Source organism: Ranitomeya imitator, chromosome 2 (genome assembly GCF_032444005.1).
Source record: "Ranitomeya imitator isolate aRanImi1 chromosome 2, aRanImi1.pri, whole genome shotgun sequence".
In the NCBI taxonomy this organism is placed as follows: Eukaryota; Metazoa; Chordata; class Amphibia; order Anura; family Dendrobatidae; genus Ranitomeya; species Ranitomeya imitator.
The window spans coordinates 23,727,763-23,747,163 of record NC_091283.1 but is presented as its reverse complement, the minus strand read 5'-3'; the positions used below and the strand labels follow the sequence as shown (position 1 = coordinate 23,747,163).

At 47.1% G+C, this 19,401-nt stretch overlaps 1 protein-coding gene across 1 annotated transcript in view; it reads right to left on the bottom strand.

The window, feature by feature from the left end:
* EML2 (EMAP like 2) overlaps positions 1-11,664 on the bottom strand; it is a 36,816-nt gene extending 25,152 nt beyond the window's left edge. Inside the window, exons 1-4 of the mRNA XM_069746156.1 lie at positions 11,445-11,664; positions 10,873-11,046; positions 10,101-10,224; positions 6,900-7,001 (exon numbers count right to left, since the gene is read on the bottom strand). Coding sequence (XP_069602257.1) covers positions 6,900-7,001; positions 10,101-10,224; positions 10,873-11,046; positions 11,445-11,511 — 467 coding nt within the window. The 5' untranslated portion in view covers positions 11,512-11,664. The remainder of the gene's footprint in view (positions 1-6,899; positions 7,002-10,100; positions 10,225-10,872; positions 11,047-11,444) is intronic.
* Positions 11,665-19,401: the final 7,737 nt, after the last annotated feature.

Genomic DNA, 19,401 nt, shown 5'->3' with positions numbered 1-19,401 from the left:
CCCTAAAATTCATCTTAATTAATGTCCTCCTGTCTTTCATGGGTGCACGGCTGCCGAAAAGATGCAACAAATGTAGTAAGAAGCGGACGCCTCATCTTCTGCAGCGCACACACAGAGGTCCTGGCGAAACCTCCCCAGGAAAGAAAAGCTGAAAAAACTCCTTAGCAAAGCAGAATTCTTTTAGGAAGAGAGTTCCAAATGTTTTTGGTGAGGATTTTAGAGCAAATCTACACTAAGAAAATATACAAACAAAGTCTTAGGGGATGTTCCTACGTATTTGCTGCAGATTTAGCTGCAGAAAAGATGCGAATCGTCCTCACGTTGCAGAGGGACATCTGCAGGATAAACTGACATGCAGCAGATTTCCAGGCCGCATCATAGGGCAATTTGTGTTTTTGACGCATTGTGGGAAAGAGATTGCGTTAAACTAGCAAATCAGCAGCAAAAAATCTGCTCCATGGCAATGTACACTTACATTGACATGTGCATTTGTACTGTGACACGGTGTAGGTGAGCTGCACACTCTTCACCCTTTGCATTGCAGCGTAGGTCAACAAGCACTGCAGATATTTTTTGTGAAGTGTTCATGAACTCTCATACAAAGCTTTTCTACTACATGTTCGTCCTTGGGAATCTGCCCTAAAATCAACATACATGTCTTCTCATATCTGTCATATCACAAATCCATAATACGCCCTCGTGTGCTCTAAGGCCGGTTTCACACGTCAGTGGCTCCGGTAGGTGAGGTGACAGTTTCCTCACGTACCGGAGACACTGACTCACGTAGACACATTGAAATCAATGTGTCTCTGCACATGTCAGCGTGTTTTCACGGACCGTGTGTCCGTTTGGAAACCACTGAGACATGTCAGTGTTCGTGGGAGCGCACGGATTACACGAACCCATTAAAGTCAATGGGTCCGTGTAAAACACGTACCGCATTCCATGTGCCGTGCAGGAGACAGCGCTACAGTAAGCGCTGTCCCCCCCACGTGGTTCTGAAGTCGCCATTCATATCTTCTCTGCAGCAGCGTTTGCTGTAGAGAAGATATGAATAATCCTTTTTTTTTGTTGTTTCTCGTGTTTATAATAAAGATCCATGTCCCCACCCCCTGTGCGCCCGCCCCCTGTTATTAAAATACTCACCCGGCTCCCTCGCTGGCGCTGCTTCCTGTCCTGGCCGCACCTTCTACTGTATGAGCGGTCACGTGGGGCCGCCCATTACAGTCATGAATATGCGGCTCCACCTCCCATAGGGGTGGAGCCGCATATTCATTTCTGTAATGGAGGGCCCCACGTGACCGCTCATACAGTAGAAGGTGCGTCCAGGACAGGAAGCAGCGCCAGCGAGGGAGCCGGGTGAGTATTTTAATAACAGCGGGCGGGCGCACAGGGGGTGGGAGGGTGGTGGGGACATGGATCTTTATTATAAACACGAGAACCAAAAAAAAAAGGATTATTCACATCTTCTCTACAGCAAACGCTGCTGCAGAGAAGATATGAATCGCAGCTTCAGCACCACGTGGGGGGGACAGCGCTTACTGTAGCGCTGTCTCCTGCACGGTGCGTGTGGTACCCAGTCGGCACATGGGCGGCACACATGTGCCGCACGTGTGCCACACTGATGTGCCACAGAAACGCACGGGCACACGGACACGGATAATTCCGGTACCGGAATTATCTGGACGTGTGGGACTGCCCTAAGGTGCAGGACAGATGATAGGAGTGGTAGTTCACGGTGCGTCACTCTGACCACATGTAAGTAAGCTGAAGACAGGTCACCCAGTCAGAGTGATCAGTACTGGATCCTCCAACACGGTGCAGATAAGTCACAAGTTTGCGGAGCTGCACAGATTTTACTGACACAATGGTACTATTAATGTCAGCAAACCTTCATAACTACAAGCAGAGTGATACTAGAGGAAGCCACATTGGTAAATTGGGGAGTGGGTGAGGTGGAGCCACGTCCCCTGCAGTGGCTGCTACTGAGTAACATTGGAAGCCCTGCTGTTCTCTGCATGGGAACTGATCACCGTGTTTACTGACAGGACATTGTGAATATCATTGTGTACACAGCTCCTGTATATACAAGCTACACCATGTCTGTGTACACAGCTCCTCCCGCCTTACCTACACACTGCGCTTAAACACTTATTCCTCACCACAACTCCGAATCTACTAATTTTTCCACTAGCAAGTTTAATGACGACTGTGGTGGTGTGACTACAGTATGATGGCAGCAGTAGTGTGACTACAGTATGATGGCAGCAGTGATGTGACTACAGTATGATCGCAGCAGTGGTGTGACTACAATATGATGGTGGTGGTGGTGTGACTACAGTATGATGGTGGTGGTGGTGTGACTACAGTATGATGGGAACAGTGATGTGACTACTGTATGAGGTTGGCGGTCTGAATACAGTATGATGGCAGCGGTGCTGTGACTACAATATGATGACAGCGGTGGTGTGACTACAGTATGATGGCAGCAGTGATGTGACTAATGTATGATGGCAGCAGTGGTGTGACTACAGTATGATGGCAGCAGTGGTGTGACTACAATATGATGTTGGTGGTGACTACTGTATGATGGCAGCAGTGATGTGACTACAATATGATGGTAGTAATGTGACTACAGTATGATGGGAGCAGTGATGTGACTACAGTATGATGGCAGCAGTGGTGTGACTAAAATATGATGATGATGGTGACTACAGTATGATGGCAGCAGTGATGGGACTACAATATGATGGTAGTAATGTGACTACAGTACGATGGGAGCAGTGATGTGACTACAGTACGATGGGAGCAGTGATGTGACTACAATATGATGTTGGTGGTGACTACTGTATGATGGCAGCAGTGATGTGACTACAATATGATGGTAGTAATGTGACTACAGTATGATGGGAGCAGTGATGTGACTACAGTATGATGGCAGCAGTGGTGTGACTACAATATGATGATGGTGACTACAGTATGATGGCAGCAGTGATGGGACTACAATATGATGGTAGTAATGTGACTACAGTACGATGGGAGCAGTGATGTGACTACAGTACGATGGGAGCAGTGATGTGACTACAGTATGATGGCAGCAGTGGTGTGACTACAGTATGATGGCAGTAGTGGTGTGACTATAGTATGATGGTGGTAGTGTGACTACAATATGATGATGGTGGTGTGATTATAGTATGATAGCGGCAGTGGTGTGACTACAGTATGATCGTGGTTGAGGTGGTGTGACTAGTATGATGGTGGGGGTGATGTGACTACAATATGATGGTAATGATGTGACTACAGTATGATGGGAGCAGTGATGTGACTACTGTATGATGGCAGCAGTGGTGTGACTACAGAATGATGGGAGCAGTGATGTGACTACAGTATGATGCAGCAGTGGTGTGACTACAATATGATGGTGGTAACTACAGTATGATGGCAGCAGTGATGGGACTACAATATGATGGTGGTGACTACAGTATGATGGCAGCAGTGATGTGACTACAATATGATGGTAGTAATGTGACTACAGTATGATGGGAGCAGTGATGTGACTACTGTATGATGGCAGCAGTGGTGTGACTACAGTACGATGGGAGCAGTGATGTGACTACTGTATGATGACAGCAGTGGTGTGACTACAATATGATGGTGGTGACTACAGTATGATGGCAGAAGTGGTGTGACTACAGTATGATGGTGGTAGTGTGACTACAATATGATGATGGTGGTGTGATTATAGTATGATAGCGGCAGTGGTGTGACTACAGTATGATCGTGGTTGAGGTGGTGTGACTAGTATGATGGTGGGGGTGATGTGACTACAATATGATGGTAATGATGTGACTACAGTATGATGGTGTGACTATAGTATGATGGCTGCAGTGGTGTGACTAGAAATATGATGGTGGTGATGTGACTACAGCATGATGGTGGTGTTCTGACTACAGTATGTGATGTGACTTCAATACGATGGTGGTTGTGTGACTACAGTATAATGGTGGGGGTATGACGTCAGTACAATATTGTGGTGTGACTACAGTATGATGGTACTAATGTGAGTACAGTACAATGGCGGTGGTGCTGGTGACTACAATATAGTGATGCTGTGACATGACTACAATATGATGGTTCTGGTGACTACAGTATAACGGTGGTGTAACGTGACTACAACATGATGGTGGTGGTAACTACAGTATAATGGTAGCAGTGATATGGCTACAGAAGGATGGCAACTGGTGGTGTGCTTGCAGTATGATGGTGGTGTGGCTACAGTATATTAGCGATGGTGGCGTGAGGACTGCAATATGAAGGTGGTGTGGCTACAGTTTAATGGCGGTGGTGTGACATCAGCATGATGGCGGTGGTGTGACATCAGCATGATGACGGTGGTGTGATTGCAGTATGTTGTTGGTGTGATTGCAGTATGAAGGTGGCGGTGGTGTGATGGCAGTAGGATGGCGATGGTGTGACTGCACTATAATGGTGGTGTGATTGCAGTAGCATGGCCGTGGTGGGACTGCAGTATGATGATGGCGGTAGTGTGAATGCACAATGATGGTGGCGTTATTTCAGAAGGATGGCTGTGGTGTGCGGTATGCTGGCGGTAGTGTGACTGCAGTATGTTGGCGGTGGTGTGACTGCAGTATGTTGGCGGCAGTGGTGTGATTGCAGTATGATGGCGGTGATGTGACTGCAGTATGTTGGCGGTGGCGGTGTGATTGCAGTATGATGGCGGTGGGGTGATTGCAGTATGATGGCGGTGGTGTGATTGCAGTATGATGGAGATGGTGTGACTACAGAATGATGGTGACGGTGGTGTTACTGCAGTATGATAGTGTTTGCATGATTGCAGTAGGATAGCGGTAGTGTGACTACAGTATGATGGTGGTGGTGTGATTGCAGTAGGATGGCAGGAGTGTGACTGTAGTAGGATGTGGCAGTGTGATTGCAGTATTATGATGGTGGTGTTGTGAATGCAGTATTATGATGGTGATGGTGTGACTGTAGTAGGATGACGGTGATGTGACTGCAGTATGATGGTGATGGTGTGACTGCAGTATTATGGTGACGGTGGTGTGATTGTAGTAGGATGGCAGAGGTGTGACTGCAGTATGATGGTGATGGTGTGACTGCAGTATTATCGTGGCGGTGGTGTGATTGTAGTAGGATGGCGGTGATGTGACTGCAGTATGATGGTGATGGTGTGACTGCAGTATTATGGTGACGGTGGTGTGATTGTAGTAGGATGGCAGAGGTATGACTGCAGTATGATGGTGATGGTGTGACTGCAGTATTATGGTGGCGGTGGTGTGATTGTAGCAGGATGGCAGAGGTGTGACTGCAGTATGATGGTGATGGTGTGACTGCAGTATTATGGTGGTGGTGGTGTGATTGTAGTAGGTTGGCAGAGGTGTGACTGCAGTATGATGGTGATGGTGTGACTGCAGTATTCTGGTGACGGTGGTGTGATTATAGTAGGATGGCAGAGGTGTGACTGCAGTATGATGGTGATGGTGTGACTGCAGTATTATGGTGGCAGTGGTGTGATTGTAGTAGGATGGCAGAGGTATGACTGCAGTATGATGGTGATGGTGTGACTGCAGTATGATGGTGATGGTGTGACTGCAGTATTATGGTGGCGGTGGTGTGATTGTAGTAGGATGGCAGAGGTGTGACAGCAGTATGATGGTGATGGTGTGACTGCAGTATTATGGTGGCTGTGGTGTGATTGTAGTAGGATGGCAGAGTTATGACTGCAGTATGATGGTGATGGTGTGACTGCAGTATTATGGTGGCGGTGGTGTGATTGTAGTAGGTTGGCAGAGGTGTGACTGCAGTATGATGGTGATGGTGTGACTGCAATATTCTGGTGACGATGGTGTGATTATAGTAGGATGGCAGAGGTGTGACAGCAGTATGATGGTGATGGTGTGACTGCAGTATTATGGTGGCTGTGGTGTGATTGTAGTAGGATGGCAGAGTTATGACTGCAGTATGATGGTGATGGTGTGACTGCAGTATTATGGTGGCGGTGGTGTGATTGTAGTAGGTTGGCAGAGGTGTGACTGCAGTATGATGGTGATGGTGTGACTGCAGTATTCTGGTGACGATGGTGTGATTGTAGTAGGATGGCAGAGGTGTGACTGCAGTATTATGGTGGTGGTGTGATTGTAGTAGGATGGCAGAGGTGTGACTGCAGTATGATGGTGATGGTGTGACTGCAGTATTATGGTGGTGGTGGTGTGATTGTAGTAGGATGGCAGAGGTATGACTGCAGTATGATGGTGATGGTGTGACTGCAGTATTATGGTGGTGGTGGTGTGATTGTAGTAGGATGGCAGAGGTATGACTGCAGTATGATGGTGATGGTGTGACTGCAGTATTATGGTGGTGGTGGTGTGATTGTAGTAGGATGGCAGAGGTGTGACTGCAGTATGATGGTGATGGTGTGACTGCAGTATTATGGTGGTGGTGGTGTGATTGTAGTAGGATGGCAGAGGTGTGACTGCAGTATGATGGTGATGGTGTGACTGCAGTATTATGGTGGCTGTGGTGTGATTGTAGTAGGATGGCAGAGGTGTGACTGCAGTATGATGATGATGGTGTGACTGCAGTATTATGGTGGCGGTGGTGTGATTGTAGTAGGATGGCAGAGTTATGACTGCAGTATGATGATGGCAGCGATGTTACTGCAGTCGGATGGCAGCGGCGTGACTGTAGTACGATGGCGGCGGTGTGACTGCAGTAGGATGGCGGCAGTGCCAGTATTAGTACTGGTTGTTAGTGGTGGTCATCTTACAGACATACGTCACAGCAGAGGCTGCCAGTCACGACTGTCAGCCCAATACTCAGTGCCATGGACGGCGTAGATCAACACTGAAGGCAGCGCTCACCCGTCCCTCCTCCCTCCAGAGGACACCAGCAGCCGGCTCCGAGCATCTGACATATCCCTCTTCACAAAGGAGAGACGGTCCGGGGAGAGAGGGCGACGTACACTGGGAAGAAACGTAAATGACGTCACATAACCCCGTACATCCGACCGAAACACCAAATCTGCTGGAAAATCACCCAAAAAGTAGAATGAGTTGTGTATAGTGTGTAACACACTGTCCCAATAGTGTCACACAGTGCACACATACAGCCAGATAAGCACAGACAGGCAGGTACATTATAGCAGTAAGGGCGCCCCCTAGCCTGGGCACTCTGCACTACAGTAATGCTGCCCTCTGCTGGTAGCACTCGCAATGGGTCATGGATCATACTACAAGTGCTTCTCACAAAATTAGAATATCATCAAAAAGGTAATTTATTTCAGTTCTTCAATACAAAAAGTGAAACTCACATATATAGAGACATTACACACAGAGTGATCCATTTCACGTGTTTATTTCTGTTAATGTTGATGATTATGGCTTACAGCCAATGAAAACCCAAAAGTCATTATCTCAGTAAATTAGAATACTTTATAACACCAACTTGAAAAACGATTTTAAAATCTGAAATGTTGTCCTACTGAAATGTATGTTCAGTAAATGCCCTCAATACTTGGTCGCGGCTCCTTTTACATCAATTACTGCATCAATGCGGCATGGCATGGTGGAAATCAGCCTGTGGCACTGCTGAGGGGTTATGGAAGCCCAGGTTGCTTTGATAGCAACCTTCAGCTCGTCTGCATTGTTGGGTCTGGTGTCTCTCATCTTCCTCCTGACAATACTCCATAGATTCTCTATGGGATTAATGTCAGGTGAGTTTGCTGCCAATCAAGCACAGTGATACTGTTGTTTTTACACCAGGTATTGGTACTTTTGGCCGTGTGGACAATGACATTTCCATCTGAAAACAACACCTTGGACCACTGACAACAGTCCAGTTCTTGTTCTCCTTGGCCCAGGTAAGACACTTCTGGCGTTGTCTATTGGTCATGAGTGGCTGACACAAGGAATGTGACACTTGTAGCCCATGTCCTGGATACGTCTGTGTGTGGCGGCTCTTGAAGCAATGACTCCAGCACCAGTCCATTTCTTGTGAATCTCCTCCACATTATTGAATGTCCTTTTCTTAACAATCCATTCAAGCCTGCGGTTATCCCGGTTGCTTGTGCACCTTTTTCTACCACATTTTTTCCTTCCACTCCAGTTTTCATTAATCTGCTTGGATTCAGCATTGTGTGAGCAGCCAGCAATGACCTTTTGTGGCTTCCCCTCCTTGTGTCAGTAACGCCTTCTGGACATCTGTCAGGTCAGCAGTCTTCCCCATGATTGTGGAGCTACTGAAACAGACTAAGGGACCTCTATAAACACTTAGGGTACCGTCACACATAACGATATCGTTAACGATATCGTTGCTTTTTGTGACGTAGCAACGATATCGTTAAGGAAATCGTTCTGTGTGACAGCGACCAACGATCAGGCCCCTGCTGGGAGATCGTTGGTCGCTGAGGAAAGTCCAGAACTTTATTTCGTCGCTGGACTCCCCGCTGACATCGCTGGATCGGCGTGTGTGACACCGATCCAGCGATGTCTTCACTGGTAACCAGGGTAAACATCGGGTTACTAAGCGCAGGGCTGCGCTTAGTAACCCGATGTTTACCCTGGTTACCAGCGTAAACGTTAAAAAAACAAACACTACATACTTACCTTCAGCTGTCTGTCCCCGGCGCTCTGCTTCTCTGCACTCCTCCTGCATCCTGTGTCAGCGCCAGCCAGCCGGAAAGCAGAGCGGTGACGTCACCGCTCTGCTTTCCAGCTGACCGGCGCTGACAGTGCAGAGGAAAGCAGAGCGCCGGAGGACAGACAGCTGAAGGTAAGTATGTAGTGTTTGTTTTTTTAACGTTTACGCTGATAACCAGGGTAAACATCGGGTTACTAAGCGCGGCCCTGCGCTTAGTAACCCGATGTTTACCCTGGTTACCGGGGACCTCGGGATCGTTGGTCGCTGGAGAGCTGTCTGTGTGACAGTTCTCCAGCGACCAAACAGCGACGCTGCAGCGATCGACATCGTTGTCGGTATCGCTGCAGTGTCGCTTAGTGTGACGGTACCTTTAGGAAGCCTTTGCAGGTGTTTTTTGTTAATTAGTCTAATTTACTGAGATAATGACTTTTGGGTTTTCTTTGGCTGTAAGCCATAATCATCAACATTAACAGAAATAAACACTTGAAATAGATCACTCTGTGTGTAATGACTCTATATAATATATGAGATTAACTTTTTGTATTGAAGAACTGGAATAAAGTAACTTTTTGATGATATTCTAGTTTAGTGAGAAGCATTTGTACATCTTCCCAGCTGTAAGACATTCAGGTAATGGACAGCTCCTTAAACCACCACTGCATCTGGGGGACTGTGGGGAAATGAAGAGACCAGAGATGATGGGAAGAGGTGTAGCTACAGGGAGAGCAGAGACAGCATCACCGCCAGGACCTGGCTGCCCCAGTTAGTTAACTCACCCTCTCCAGGTCCAGGGCTAAGTCTCTGCCGCTGCTCCCGATGTCTGTTATTGTCAGCAGTGCTGACTACACATCGATAGCGCTGCAGCCAATCAATCAATCAGTGAGCACTCAATAGGGAGTGGAGTCTGGTGCGGACTTTACATTGCGGTTTAGGAGATCTGTCATCAGGATTTCACCCCCTAAACAATTTACATGCACCTGTAGCTCTCTCAATGTCCACCGCTACCTTGACACAGCCGGACCGATTCTCCGTTACTGAGAAATCAGTGTCTGAATTGATGCAAATGAGGCTGAGGAGCTCTGATAGATCTGAAGGCTCCGTCAGCCCGGCTCTGGCTTTATTTCCCTCCCAGAGCCGCCTCCTCCTGCTTGACTGGAGGCACTGTAGCAAAAGAGCTGGAGTGACAAAGGCTTCAGATCTACAGTAGCACTTCAGCCTAATTTGCATATTAATTCAAATTCTGATTTCTTGATTTCTTAGTAATGGATGAATGGACCAGCCGTGTAAAGATGTCGCTGAACCTGTTTGTGAAAGAGCTAAACGTACATATAAATAGTTTGGGGCAGAAATCCTGATGACAGATTTCCTTTAGGTTATGTTTCTGTGCTCACTAACCAATACTAAGTCAGGAAATGAAGCGGTACCTTTTAGAGAAGACTGGGGTCCCTCCTTTTTTAGGAGATGATGGAGAGGTAGACATGCCACTCCTCCTGCGTGAGGCCATACCATTCTGAGAAGAGCGGGGTGGAGGCTTCACTACATGGGGCCCTGCAAGTACATCAAGGAACAAAAGCATCATTGATATAATGACCTGTGATCAGACGTGAGACCGCACCGTCTATCATCTATTACTACTGACAACCAGCCTGTATACAATGTGTGAGGGGTTGTCAGCTCCACCCCCTGCTGATGACACCACTGAGAGCTTGTAAGCCCCGCCCCTGCTAATGACATCACCGAGAGCTTGTAAGCCCGCCTCCTGGTGATGACATCATTGTTACAATGACATGTGATCAGACATGAGACCACACCCCTTATACTACAGCACCAGCTCATCGTCTATTACTTCTGACAACCAGCCTGTACATGTGGGAGAGGTTGTCAGCCCCGCCCCTGCTGATGACATCACTGAGAGGTTCTGAGCCCCACCCCTGCTGATATATAACGCCTCAGCTGCAGACTATATTTGTGGCTTTTACCTGCCACATTTTTCCCTGCAGAGGTGAGCAGTATTGTGAGGAGGCGCAGGAGACGGCGCAGCAAATTATTCCGTCTCCCGGTCACTTTATTTTAACATCTGCAGAAAACTGTAGCAGCCAAATGTGACTGCCCCCCAAAGCAGGAACTGAGTGTGGCCCCCCGCTATGCAGAGTACAGTGGATGCTGGCAGTGTGCCTCCGGGGACCGTACCCTCACCTTGTCGTCCCCGCAGGGGGTCTCCTCGCTCCTCACACACCCGCAGCCTCCTCAAGGCGTCACTCAAGGCCGCTCTCAGCACCTGCATCTCGTCCTCCTGCAGCTGAAGCCTCTGCTCCAGATTCGATATCCGGTCATCGGTGTCCATCGCGCTGGGACCTGAGAGCCCGTCATCTGCGGGGGGAATTACATGTTACCGACCCTCCTGACACGCAGGGTTAATGATCGTCTCGTCACCAGACACAATGTCGTTCATTAGCAGTAATGAATAAAACATGCATCCTCCGCTCCCCCCTCAGCCGTCCTCGAAGGGCCCTGATCCCCTCCATCTGTAGGCTCCCCCCTCCCCCAATGCTCCTGGTACCAGGCGCTGCCATTTTCACCACCACCTCCTTGCCCTCATTACAGTCAGAGAGATGGCAGAATTGCTGTATGTGGCGGCACGAGGCGCTGTCTCGGCCTATTTTCTGTCCTCCACCATCCCGGGGTGATCATGGATTTTAGGGCCTCCCGTGGTCTTGGGGTGGTGGTTGGGGTGTGATGTGGGTGAGGGGTACTCTCCAGGCACTCACCATTACAGTACTGCAGGAGGGAGCTGGTGTCGTACACAGAGCTGCCCCCGGCCCCGGATTCTGACATGTTGTCGTCTGTCTCGTGTCTCGCTGTATTTTCTACTCGCTTTCGTTGTCTTCTGTTTTCTGTCTTCCTTTCTCTCCTTTTTCTCACATCCCTCTCGCTCGCTCTGTGGTCGCCATGGTAACTGCTTCCTGCAGCATCTTCTGTGGTCCCCCCGCCGTTCCATCACACAGGCCCCGCCCCCTGGAGCAGCTGACACAGATGGAGCTGAGATGACACAAAGTAACATTCCAGCAGTGGAGAGAAAACTAGGAGACAAGAAGCCTAGGGTCTTCTCCGATGGTGCAGATAAAGAGGAGATGTGGAAGGACTCACCTGGTGTGGTGGATATATGTACAGCTGCCGCACAACACCGATCACAGAGAGACCAGAGATAGGTGCTGTGATTCACTTGTGCTGCTGATAACACTGATTTCAGCAAACAGGACATCCCCCCGATAAAATGTCCGATACTAAAGATATAGGAGGGAGGTGAACTCTTTGCAAATGTCAGGTGTGGGGGTCTTTGTGCAAAACAGTCAGGTCTAGAGGGCTCTGTATATCACTTCAAGATTTGGGGTCTCTATAGAGAACAGTAAAATGGAGGTCTCTCACTTTGTAGAACTGTGAGATGGGGGGTCTCTGTTGAGAACAGTTTATGGGAGCTGTAAAATGGGGTCTTTGTATAGAGTAGTGGGATTTGGGTCTCTGTATTTCTGGTTGCTGTGATACAGGGGCTCCCTCAGATTAAATATGTTTATTGGTCCTGTGTGTATCTGTTCATAGATTTTGCAATCTTGTATGTTTTGTCTTTTTCACTGCATTGTTTCACTCCGCCTATGTTTGACCCTGGTTATTCTTGCATCTTTTAATCCACAGTAAGTCAGTATAAATCAGTGACCTGAGGGGATTCTGTGTAACAGGGACGGGGTAATTCATTAGCTGATCTAGGCGGCTATGACGAAGGCGCTGTGTAACACTGCCCTCGTGCTTCCTCCATGTGTCCTCATATATCCTCTGTGTCCCTATACCTCTCATCTCTGTGTGTCCTCTTCTCTCCTGTGTGTGTCCTTGTACCGCTCTCCTCCTCTGTGTCCCCTTAATAATAATCTTTATTTATATAGCGCCAACATATTCCACAGCACATTAAAACCTTTTCCCTCTGCTTTGTGTCCTCGTACCTCTCTCCTTCTCTGTGTGTCCTCATACATCTCTCCTCCTCCGTGTCTCTTCATACCTGTTCCATCCTCTGTGTGTCCTTGTACCTCTCTCCTCCTCTGCGTCTCCTCGTACCTCTCTCCTCCTCTGTGTGTCCTCGTACCTCTCTCCTCCTCTGTGTGTCCTCGTACCTCTCTCCTCCTCTGTGTGTCCTCGTACCTCTCTCCTCCTCTGTGTGTCCTAGTACCTGTCCCCACCTCTGTGTGTCCTCGTACTTCTCTCCTCCTCTGTGTATCCTCATACCTCTCTCCTCCTCTGTGTATCCTCATACCTCTCTCCTCCTCTGTGTGTCCTCGTACCTGTCCCCTCATCTGTGTCCTCGTACCTCTCTCCTCCTCTGTGTGTCCTAGTACCTGTCCCCTCCTCTGTGTGTCCTCGTACCTCTCTCCTCCTCTGCGTCTCCTCGTACCTCTCTCCTCCTCTGTGTGTCCTAGTACCTGTCCCCACCTCTGTGTGTCCTCATACTTCTCTCCTCCTCTGTGTATCCTCATACCTCTCTCCTCCTCTGTGTATCCTCATACCTCTCTCCTCCTCTGTGTGTCCTCGTACCTGTCCCCTCATCTGTGTCCTCGTACCTCTCTCCTCCTCTGTGTGTCCTAGTACCTGTCCCCTCCTCTGTGTGTCCTCGTACTTCTCTCCTCTGTGTGTCCTCGTACCTCTCTCCTCCTCTGTGTCCCCTTACCTTTTTCCTCCTCTGTGTGTCCTTAATAATACTCTTAAAAAGAATCTTTTTTTATATTCCGCCAACATATTCTGCAGTGCATTATAATCTTTTTCCTCCTCTATGTGTCCTTGTACCTCTCTCCTCGTCTGTGTGTCCTTGTACTTCTCATCTCTGTGTGTCTTTATATATCTATCCTCCGCTGTGTCCCGTTACCTTTCTCTTCCTCCCTGTCCCTTAATAATAACCTTTATTTATATAGTGGCAACATATTCTGCAGCGCATTACAACCCTTTCCCTCCTCTTTGTGTCCTCATACCTCTCTCTTCCTCTGTGTGTCCTCATACCTCTCTCTTCCTCTGTGTGTCGTCGTACCTCTCTCCTCCTCTGTGTGTCCTTGTACTTATCCCATGCTCTGTGTGTCCTTGTACCTTTCTCCTCCTCTGTGTCCCCTTACCTGTCTCCTCCTCTCTGTGTCATTGTACCTCTCTCCTCCTCTGTGTGTCCTAGTTCCTCTATTATTCTCTGTGTCCTTGTACCTCTCTCCTCCTCTGTGTCTTCTCTCCTCTGTGTGTCCTTGTACCTCTCTCCTCCTCTTCGTGTCCTTGTACCTCTCATCTGTGTGTCTTTGTACCTCTCTCCTTCTTTGTGTGTCCTTGTACCTCTCTTCTCTGTGTGTCCTCGTACCTCTCTCCTCCTCTGTGTCTCCTCGTACCTCTCTCCTCTGTGTCTCCTCGTACCTCTCTCCTCCTCTGTCTCCTCGTACCTCTCTCCTCCTCTGTGTCTCCTTGTACCTCTCTCCTCCTCTGTGTCTCCTCGTACCTCTCTCCTCTGTGTCTCCTCGTACCTCTCTCCTCCTCTGTGTCTCATCGTACCTCTCTCCTCTGTGTGTCCCTGTACCTTTCTCCTCCTCTGTATGTCCTCATACCTCTTTTCTCCTCTATGTGTCCTTTTACCTCTCCTCTGGGTGTCCTCATATATCTCTTTCTCTTCTCTGTGACCTCGTACCTATCTCCTCCTCTTTGTCTTCTTACATCTCTCTTTGTATGTCCTCTTACTTTTTTCCTATGGTCCTTGTACCACTCTCCTCTGTGTCCTCATACCTTTCTCCTCCTCTGTGTGTCCTCATATATCTCTGTATACTCTGTCTTCTTGTACCTCTCTCATCATCAGTGTGTCTTTGTACCTCTCTCCTCCTCTGTGACCTCGCACCTCTCTCCTTTGTGTGTCATCACTATGGTGCCTTCTCACCAGCCCCCTGACGAAGCAAACGCGAAACGCGCGTTGGGGCCACAGCGCGGTGTCTTTCTGTGTGCCATCTCTGTGGGGTAAGGAATGGAGGTTTATTTGTGACTCTTTTTTATATTATGTAGTGGCGTGAGTCAGTGTACAGGGCTCAGTTACCGGTCCACATGGACATAACTAATGAAACATTCAAATGAAATACATTTAGCCTCCTCTTTTCTCCTTGGTATTTTTATGGCACTATGCACTTTAAGGGAAGGATTCTTGGCACCAGTTTTACCCTGCGCTGTCTTTTTCTGTGCTACCGTAGCCATCCATTTGTTTATCATACTCTGTGTTTGTACTGATATTTATTGTGTTATTAATACCATGAATTATTGTTTGGTTTTTCAATAAAGTTGATTTTTTATGGACTATTACTCCAGTTTTTCTTGCCGGATATAATATATCTCTGTATACTCTGTCTTCTTGTACCTCTCTCATCATCAGTGTGTCTTTGTACCTCTCTCCTCCTCTGTGACCTCGCACCTCTCTCCTTTGTGTGTCATCACTATGGTGCCTTCTCTGCTGTTCTTACGGCTCTGTAGATTAGGGTATGAGCCTCTTCATTACTTTCACTGCTCATCATGTTCTCAGTTCATACATTTATCCAGTTGTGGTGCAGACATGAGGGTACCAACCTTTATTTTTTACCAGCTGACTTCATTCGCCTTCAGTCTCCTGTTTCTCCTCCATCTCTACAACCTATTCTGTGACTTGCCACAGCCCCATCGTAATTCTTTAGCTTCTTCTGTATTTTCACGCCTATATCTGACACCTGTTTATGCCACTTTTGTAGCTACTTCCTTTCTGTCTGCCAGTATTTGTACGTCATTCTTTTATTTGCCAACTTTGCATTTCCCACCCCTATTTCTGCCACCCTTATTTATACCCCTCGTCTATCTGTCCGCTTTGTGTGTGCCACCCCTGTAACTGCCAGGCTTGTATCTGTCAGACCTGTATCTGTAGTTCTTGTATCTACCTGTACCTGCTTGCTATATTTGTGCTATTATAATATCTGTCTACCCTGTATTTGCCACTCTGATATCTGCAACCCTCATATTTTGCATCCCTGTATGTGACATTTGTGCATCTATCACCCATTTGTCTTCTAATCTTGTATTGTTACCCTTGTATCTGCTTGGAAATTTATCAGTGAGCTACCTGATGTTTTTACATTTGTTTCCATTGCCTTTACAAAGTTCTTCATTAGACCCAACTTGATATGCAATGGTGGTATCAAAATCTTATGTGGGTCAACAAGTGCTGGACGCGGGACATTGTACTCCATGAGTCAAGTAAATGTCGGAGAGGCCAGTCTCTTTTTGTAGTGATAGATTATGTGTTTTAAGTGCTTGCATTAAACTATTTATGTTGTTGATTTCCACAAGATCTCCCTTCATGAAGAAGTATTGGACAAGATCTTTATCACAGTCGCGGGACAAAGAAATATGAACATCGCCCTCTAGGAGATTCCACTGCTGAAGCCGGGAACCTTAGAGCTCAGCTTTACTGCTGTACCCGGAACCCTAAGAGCTCATCAGCCTTACTGATGTAGCCGGAAACCTTAGCGCTCAGCCTTACTGCTGTAGCTAGGAACCTAAGCGCTCAGCCTTACTGCTGTAGACAGGAACCTAGGAGCTCAGCCTTACTGCTGTAGCCAGGAACACAAGAGTTCAGCCTTACTAAAGTAGCTGGGAACCTAAGAGATCAGCCTTACTGCTGTAGCCGGGAATCTAAGAGCTCTGCCTTACTGCTGTAGCCAGGAACACAGGAGCTCTGTCTTACTGCTGTAGCTAGGAACCTAAGCGCTCAGCCTTACTGCTGTAGACAGGAACCTAGGAGCTCAGCCTTCCTGCTGTAGCTAGGATCACAAGAGCTCAGCCTTACTGCTGTAGCCGGGAACCTAAGAGCTCATCAGCCTTACTGCTGTAGCCAGGAACACAAGAGCTCAGCCTTACTGCTGTAGCCGGGAACCTAAGAGCTCATCAGCCTTACCGCTGTAGCCAGGAACAAAAGAGCTCAGCCTTACTGCTGTAGCCGGGAGCCTAAGAACTCATCCTTATTTTTGGACAGATCCAAATTTATAACAAGATGGTTCAGTTCACTTTGTGTTATAAGTTCTGGTTCAGGTGACGTTGCTGACAGAAAGTCTGGGTCATGAGCGGAAAATGCTTCATGACACCAAGCACCCTCTTCTTTCTCACTTGACACGACTGAAAATGTTTCAGACGCTTTTGGAGCCGACGGTTCTTCTGTATGTGGTACTGGGTGTATTGCAGAAGGAAGGTTTGGATACTGTAAAGTCCACCACTTCTTCCTTGAAAATCCATGCAGAAATAGTAATTGGCAGTGTGATGGGTTGGCTCTCTCCAGATCATTGGAACTGCAAGAGGCATAGATAGCCTGCAGCCACTGGGTAAGATGTGATGTGTCTATTGCAGCATATGTCCTGATCTCCTATTCTGCAGCCAATATACAGGTTGTAGACTTTCATTATCATGATAGTCAAGTTTTGCCTTTGTGACTCAAAAGTGACTTCTCCACATGTGTAGCAAAAACTATCTTCTTTGTTAAAACAAGAACGAGGCATATCTGTAAAAACAAATAGAAACTTGTCAATATGGTAAGAAACTAAGGTAAGAAATACTAAAACTGTATATCCTACACAGAGAGCATTTATAAAAGAAGGTGATGCAGCTGTAGTTAGGATTACGTCATCGGAGCGGATTTGGCATTTTTTGATTGGTCGTCCTAAGATGATAAAATACTGAAGGCTCAATAGACTAAATGGATGATGTAATAGACGAACTACGCAATAATGAGGAGGAAATAATAAAGACGCAATGGTTCTATAAGCCTTCATGATAGGTGTCATAAGTAAATCAGCCCCACAATAGGGTTGAGCGAAACGGGTCGTTCATTTGCAAAAGTCGCCGACTTTTGGCAAAGTCGGGTTTCATGAAACCCGATCCGACCCCTGTGCGGGGTCGGCCATGCGGTACGCGACTTTCGCGCCAAAGTCGCGTTTCAATGACGCGAAAAGCGCCATTTCTCAGCCAATGAAGGTAAACGCAGAGTGTGGGCAGCGTGATGACATAGGTCCTGGTCCCCACCATCTTAGAGAAGGGCATTGCAGTGATTGGCTTGCTGTCTGCGGCGTCACAGGGGCTATAAAGGGGCGTTCCCGCCGACCGCCATGTTACTGCTGCTGATCTGAGCTTAGGGAGAGGTTGCTGCCGCTTCGTCAGAAGCAGGGATAGCGTTAGGCAGGGTCCATTAACCACCAAACCGCTTGTGCTGTAGCGATTTCCACTGCCCAACACCACCTTCGGTGTGCAGGGACAGTGGAAGCTACATTTTTTTTTTTTTCCTCAGCGCTGTAGCTCATTGGGCTGCCCTAGAAGGCTCCCTGATAGCTGCATTGCTGTGTGTACGCCGCTGTGCAAACCAACTGCTTTTTTCAAAGCACAAATCCTCTTGTTCCTTCCTTTCTGCACAGCTATCTTTTTGGTTTGTACACACTTTTTATTTAATTTGTGCATCAGTCCACTCCTTATTGCTGCCTGCCATACCTGGCTGAGATTACTGCAGGGAGATAGTAATTGAGGGACAGTCCCTGTTTTTTTTTTTTTTTGTGGGAGATTAAGATTGGTATTTCTGCTAGAGTGCCATCCCTGTCTGTGTCATCTCTCACTCAGTGGGCTATAGAAAGCCTATTTATTTTTTTGCTTGATTTTGGTTCTAAAATCTACCTGAAAAAATCACTACATCAATCAGTGGGAGAAAAATATTGGCCTCAGGGCTTGTATGCCACTCCTGACTCCTGTGTGCGTCATCTCTCACTCAGTGGGCCATAGAAAGCCCATTATTTTATTTTTTTTTTTGCTTTATTTGGGTTCTAAATTCTACCTGAAAAAATCAATAAATCAATCAGTGGGAGATTAATATTGGCCTTTGGGCTTGTGTGCCAGTCCTAAGCGTGCCATCTCTCTCTGTCTCTCAGATAGTGGGCCATAGAAAGCCTATTTATTTATTTTTTTATTGGGTTTATAAATTTTCCCTGGAACCAAAAAAAAAAAAGTGGGAGATTAATATTGGCCTCTGGGCTTGTGTGCCAGTCCTGAGCGTGCCATCTCTCTCACAAATAGTGGGCCATAGAAAGCCTATTTATTTTTTTGCTTGATTTCGGTTCTAAAATGTACCTGAAAAAATCACTACATCAATCAGTGGGAGAAAAATATTGGCCTCAGGGCTTGTGTGCCACTCCTGACTCCTGTGTGCATCATCACTCACTCAGTGAGCCATAGAAAGCCCTTTTTTTTTGCATTATTTGGGTTCTAAATTCTACCTGAAAAAATCAATAAATCAATCAGTGGGAGATTAATATTGGCCTTTGGGCTTGTGTGCCAGTCCTAAGCGTGCCATCTCTCTCTGTCTCTCAGATAGTGGGCCATAGAAAGCCTATTTATTATTTTTTTTATTGGGTTTATAAATTTTCCCTGGAACAAAAAAAAAAAAGTGGGAGATAAATATTGGCCTCTGGGCTTGTGTGCCACTCCTGACTCCTGTGTGCGTCATCTCTCACTCAGTGGGCCATAGAAAGCCTTTTTTTGTTTTATTTGTTTTCTAAATTCTCCCTGAAAAAATCATTTTATTTTATTTGGTTTCTAAATTCTTCCTGAAAAAATCATTTTATTCTATTATTTTTTTTTCCTAAAGTCTCCCTGAAAAAAAAAAAAAAAAAATCA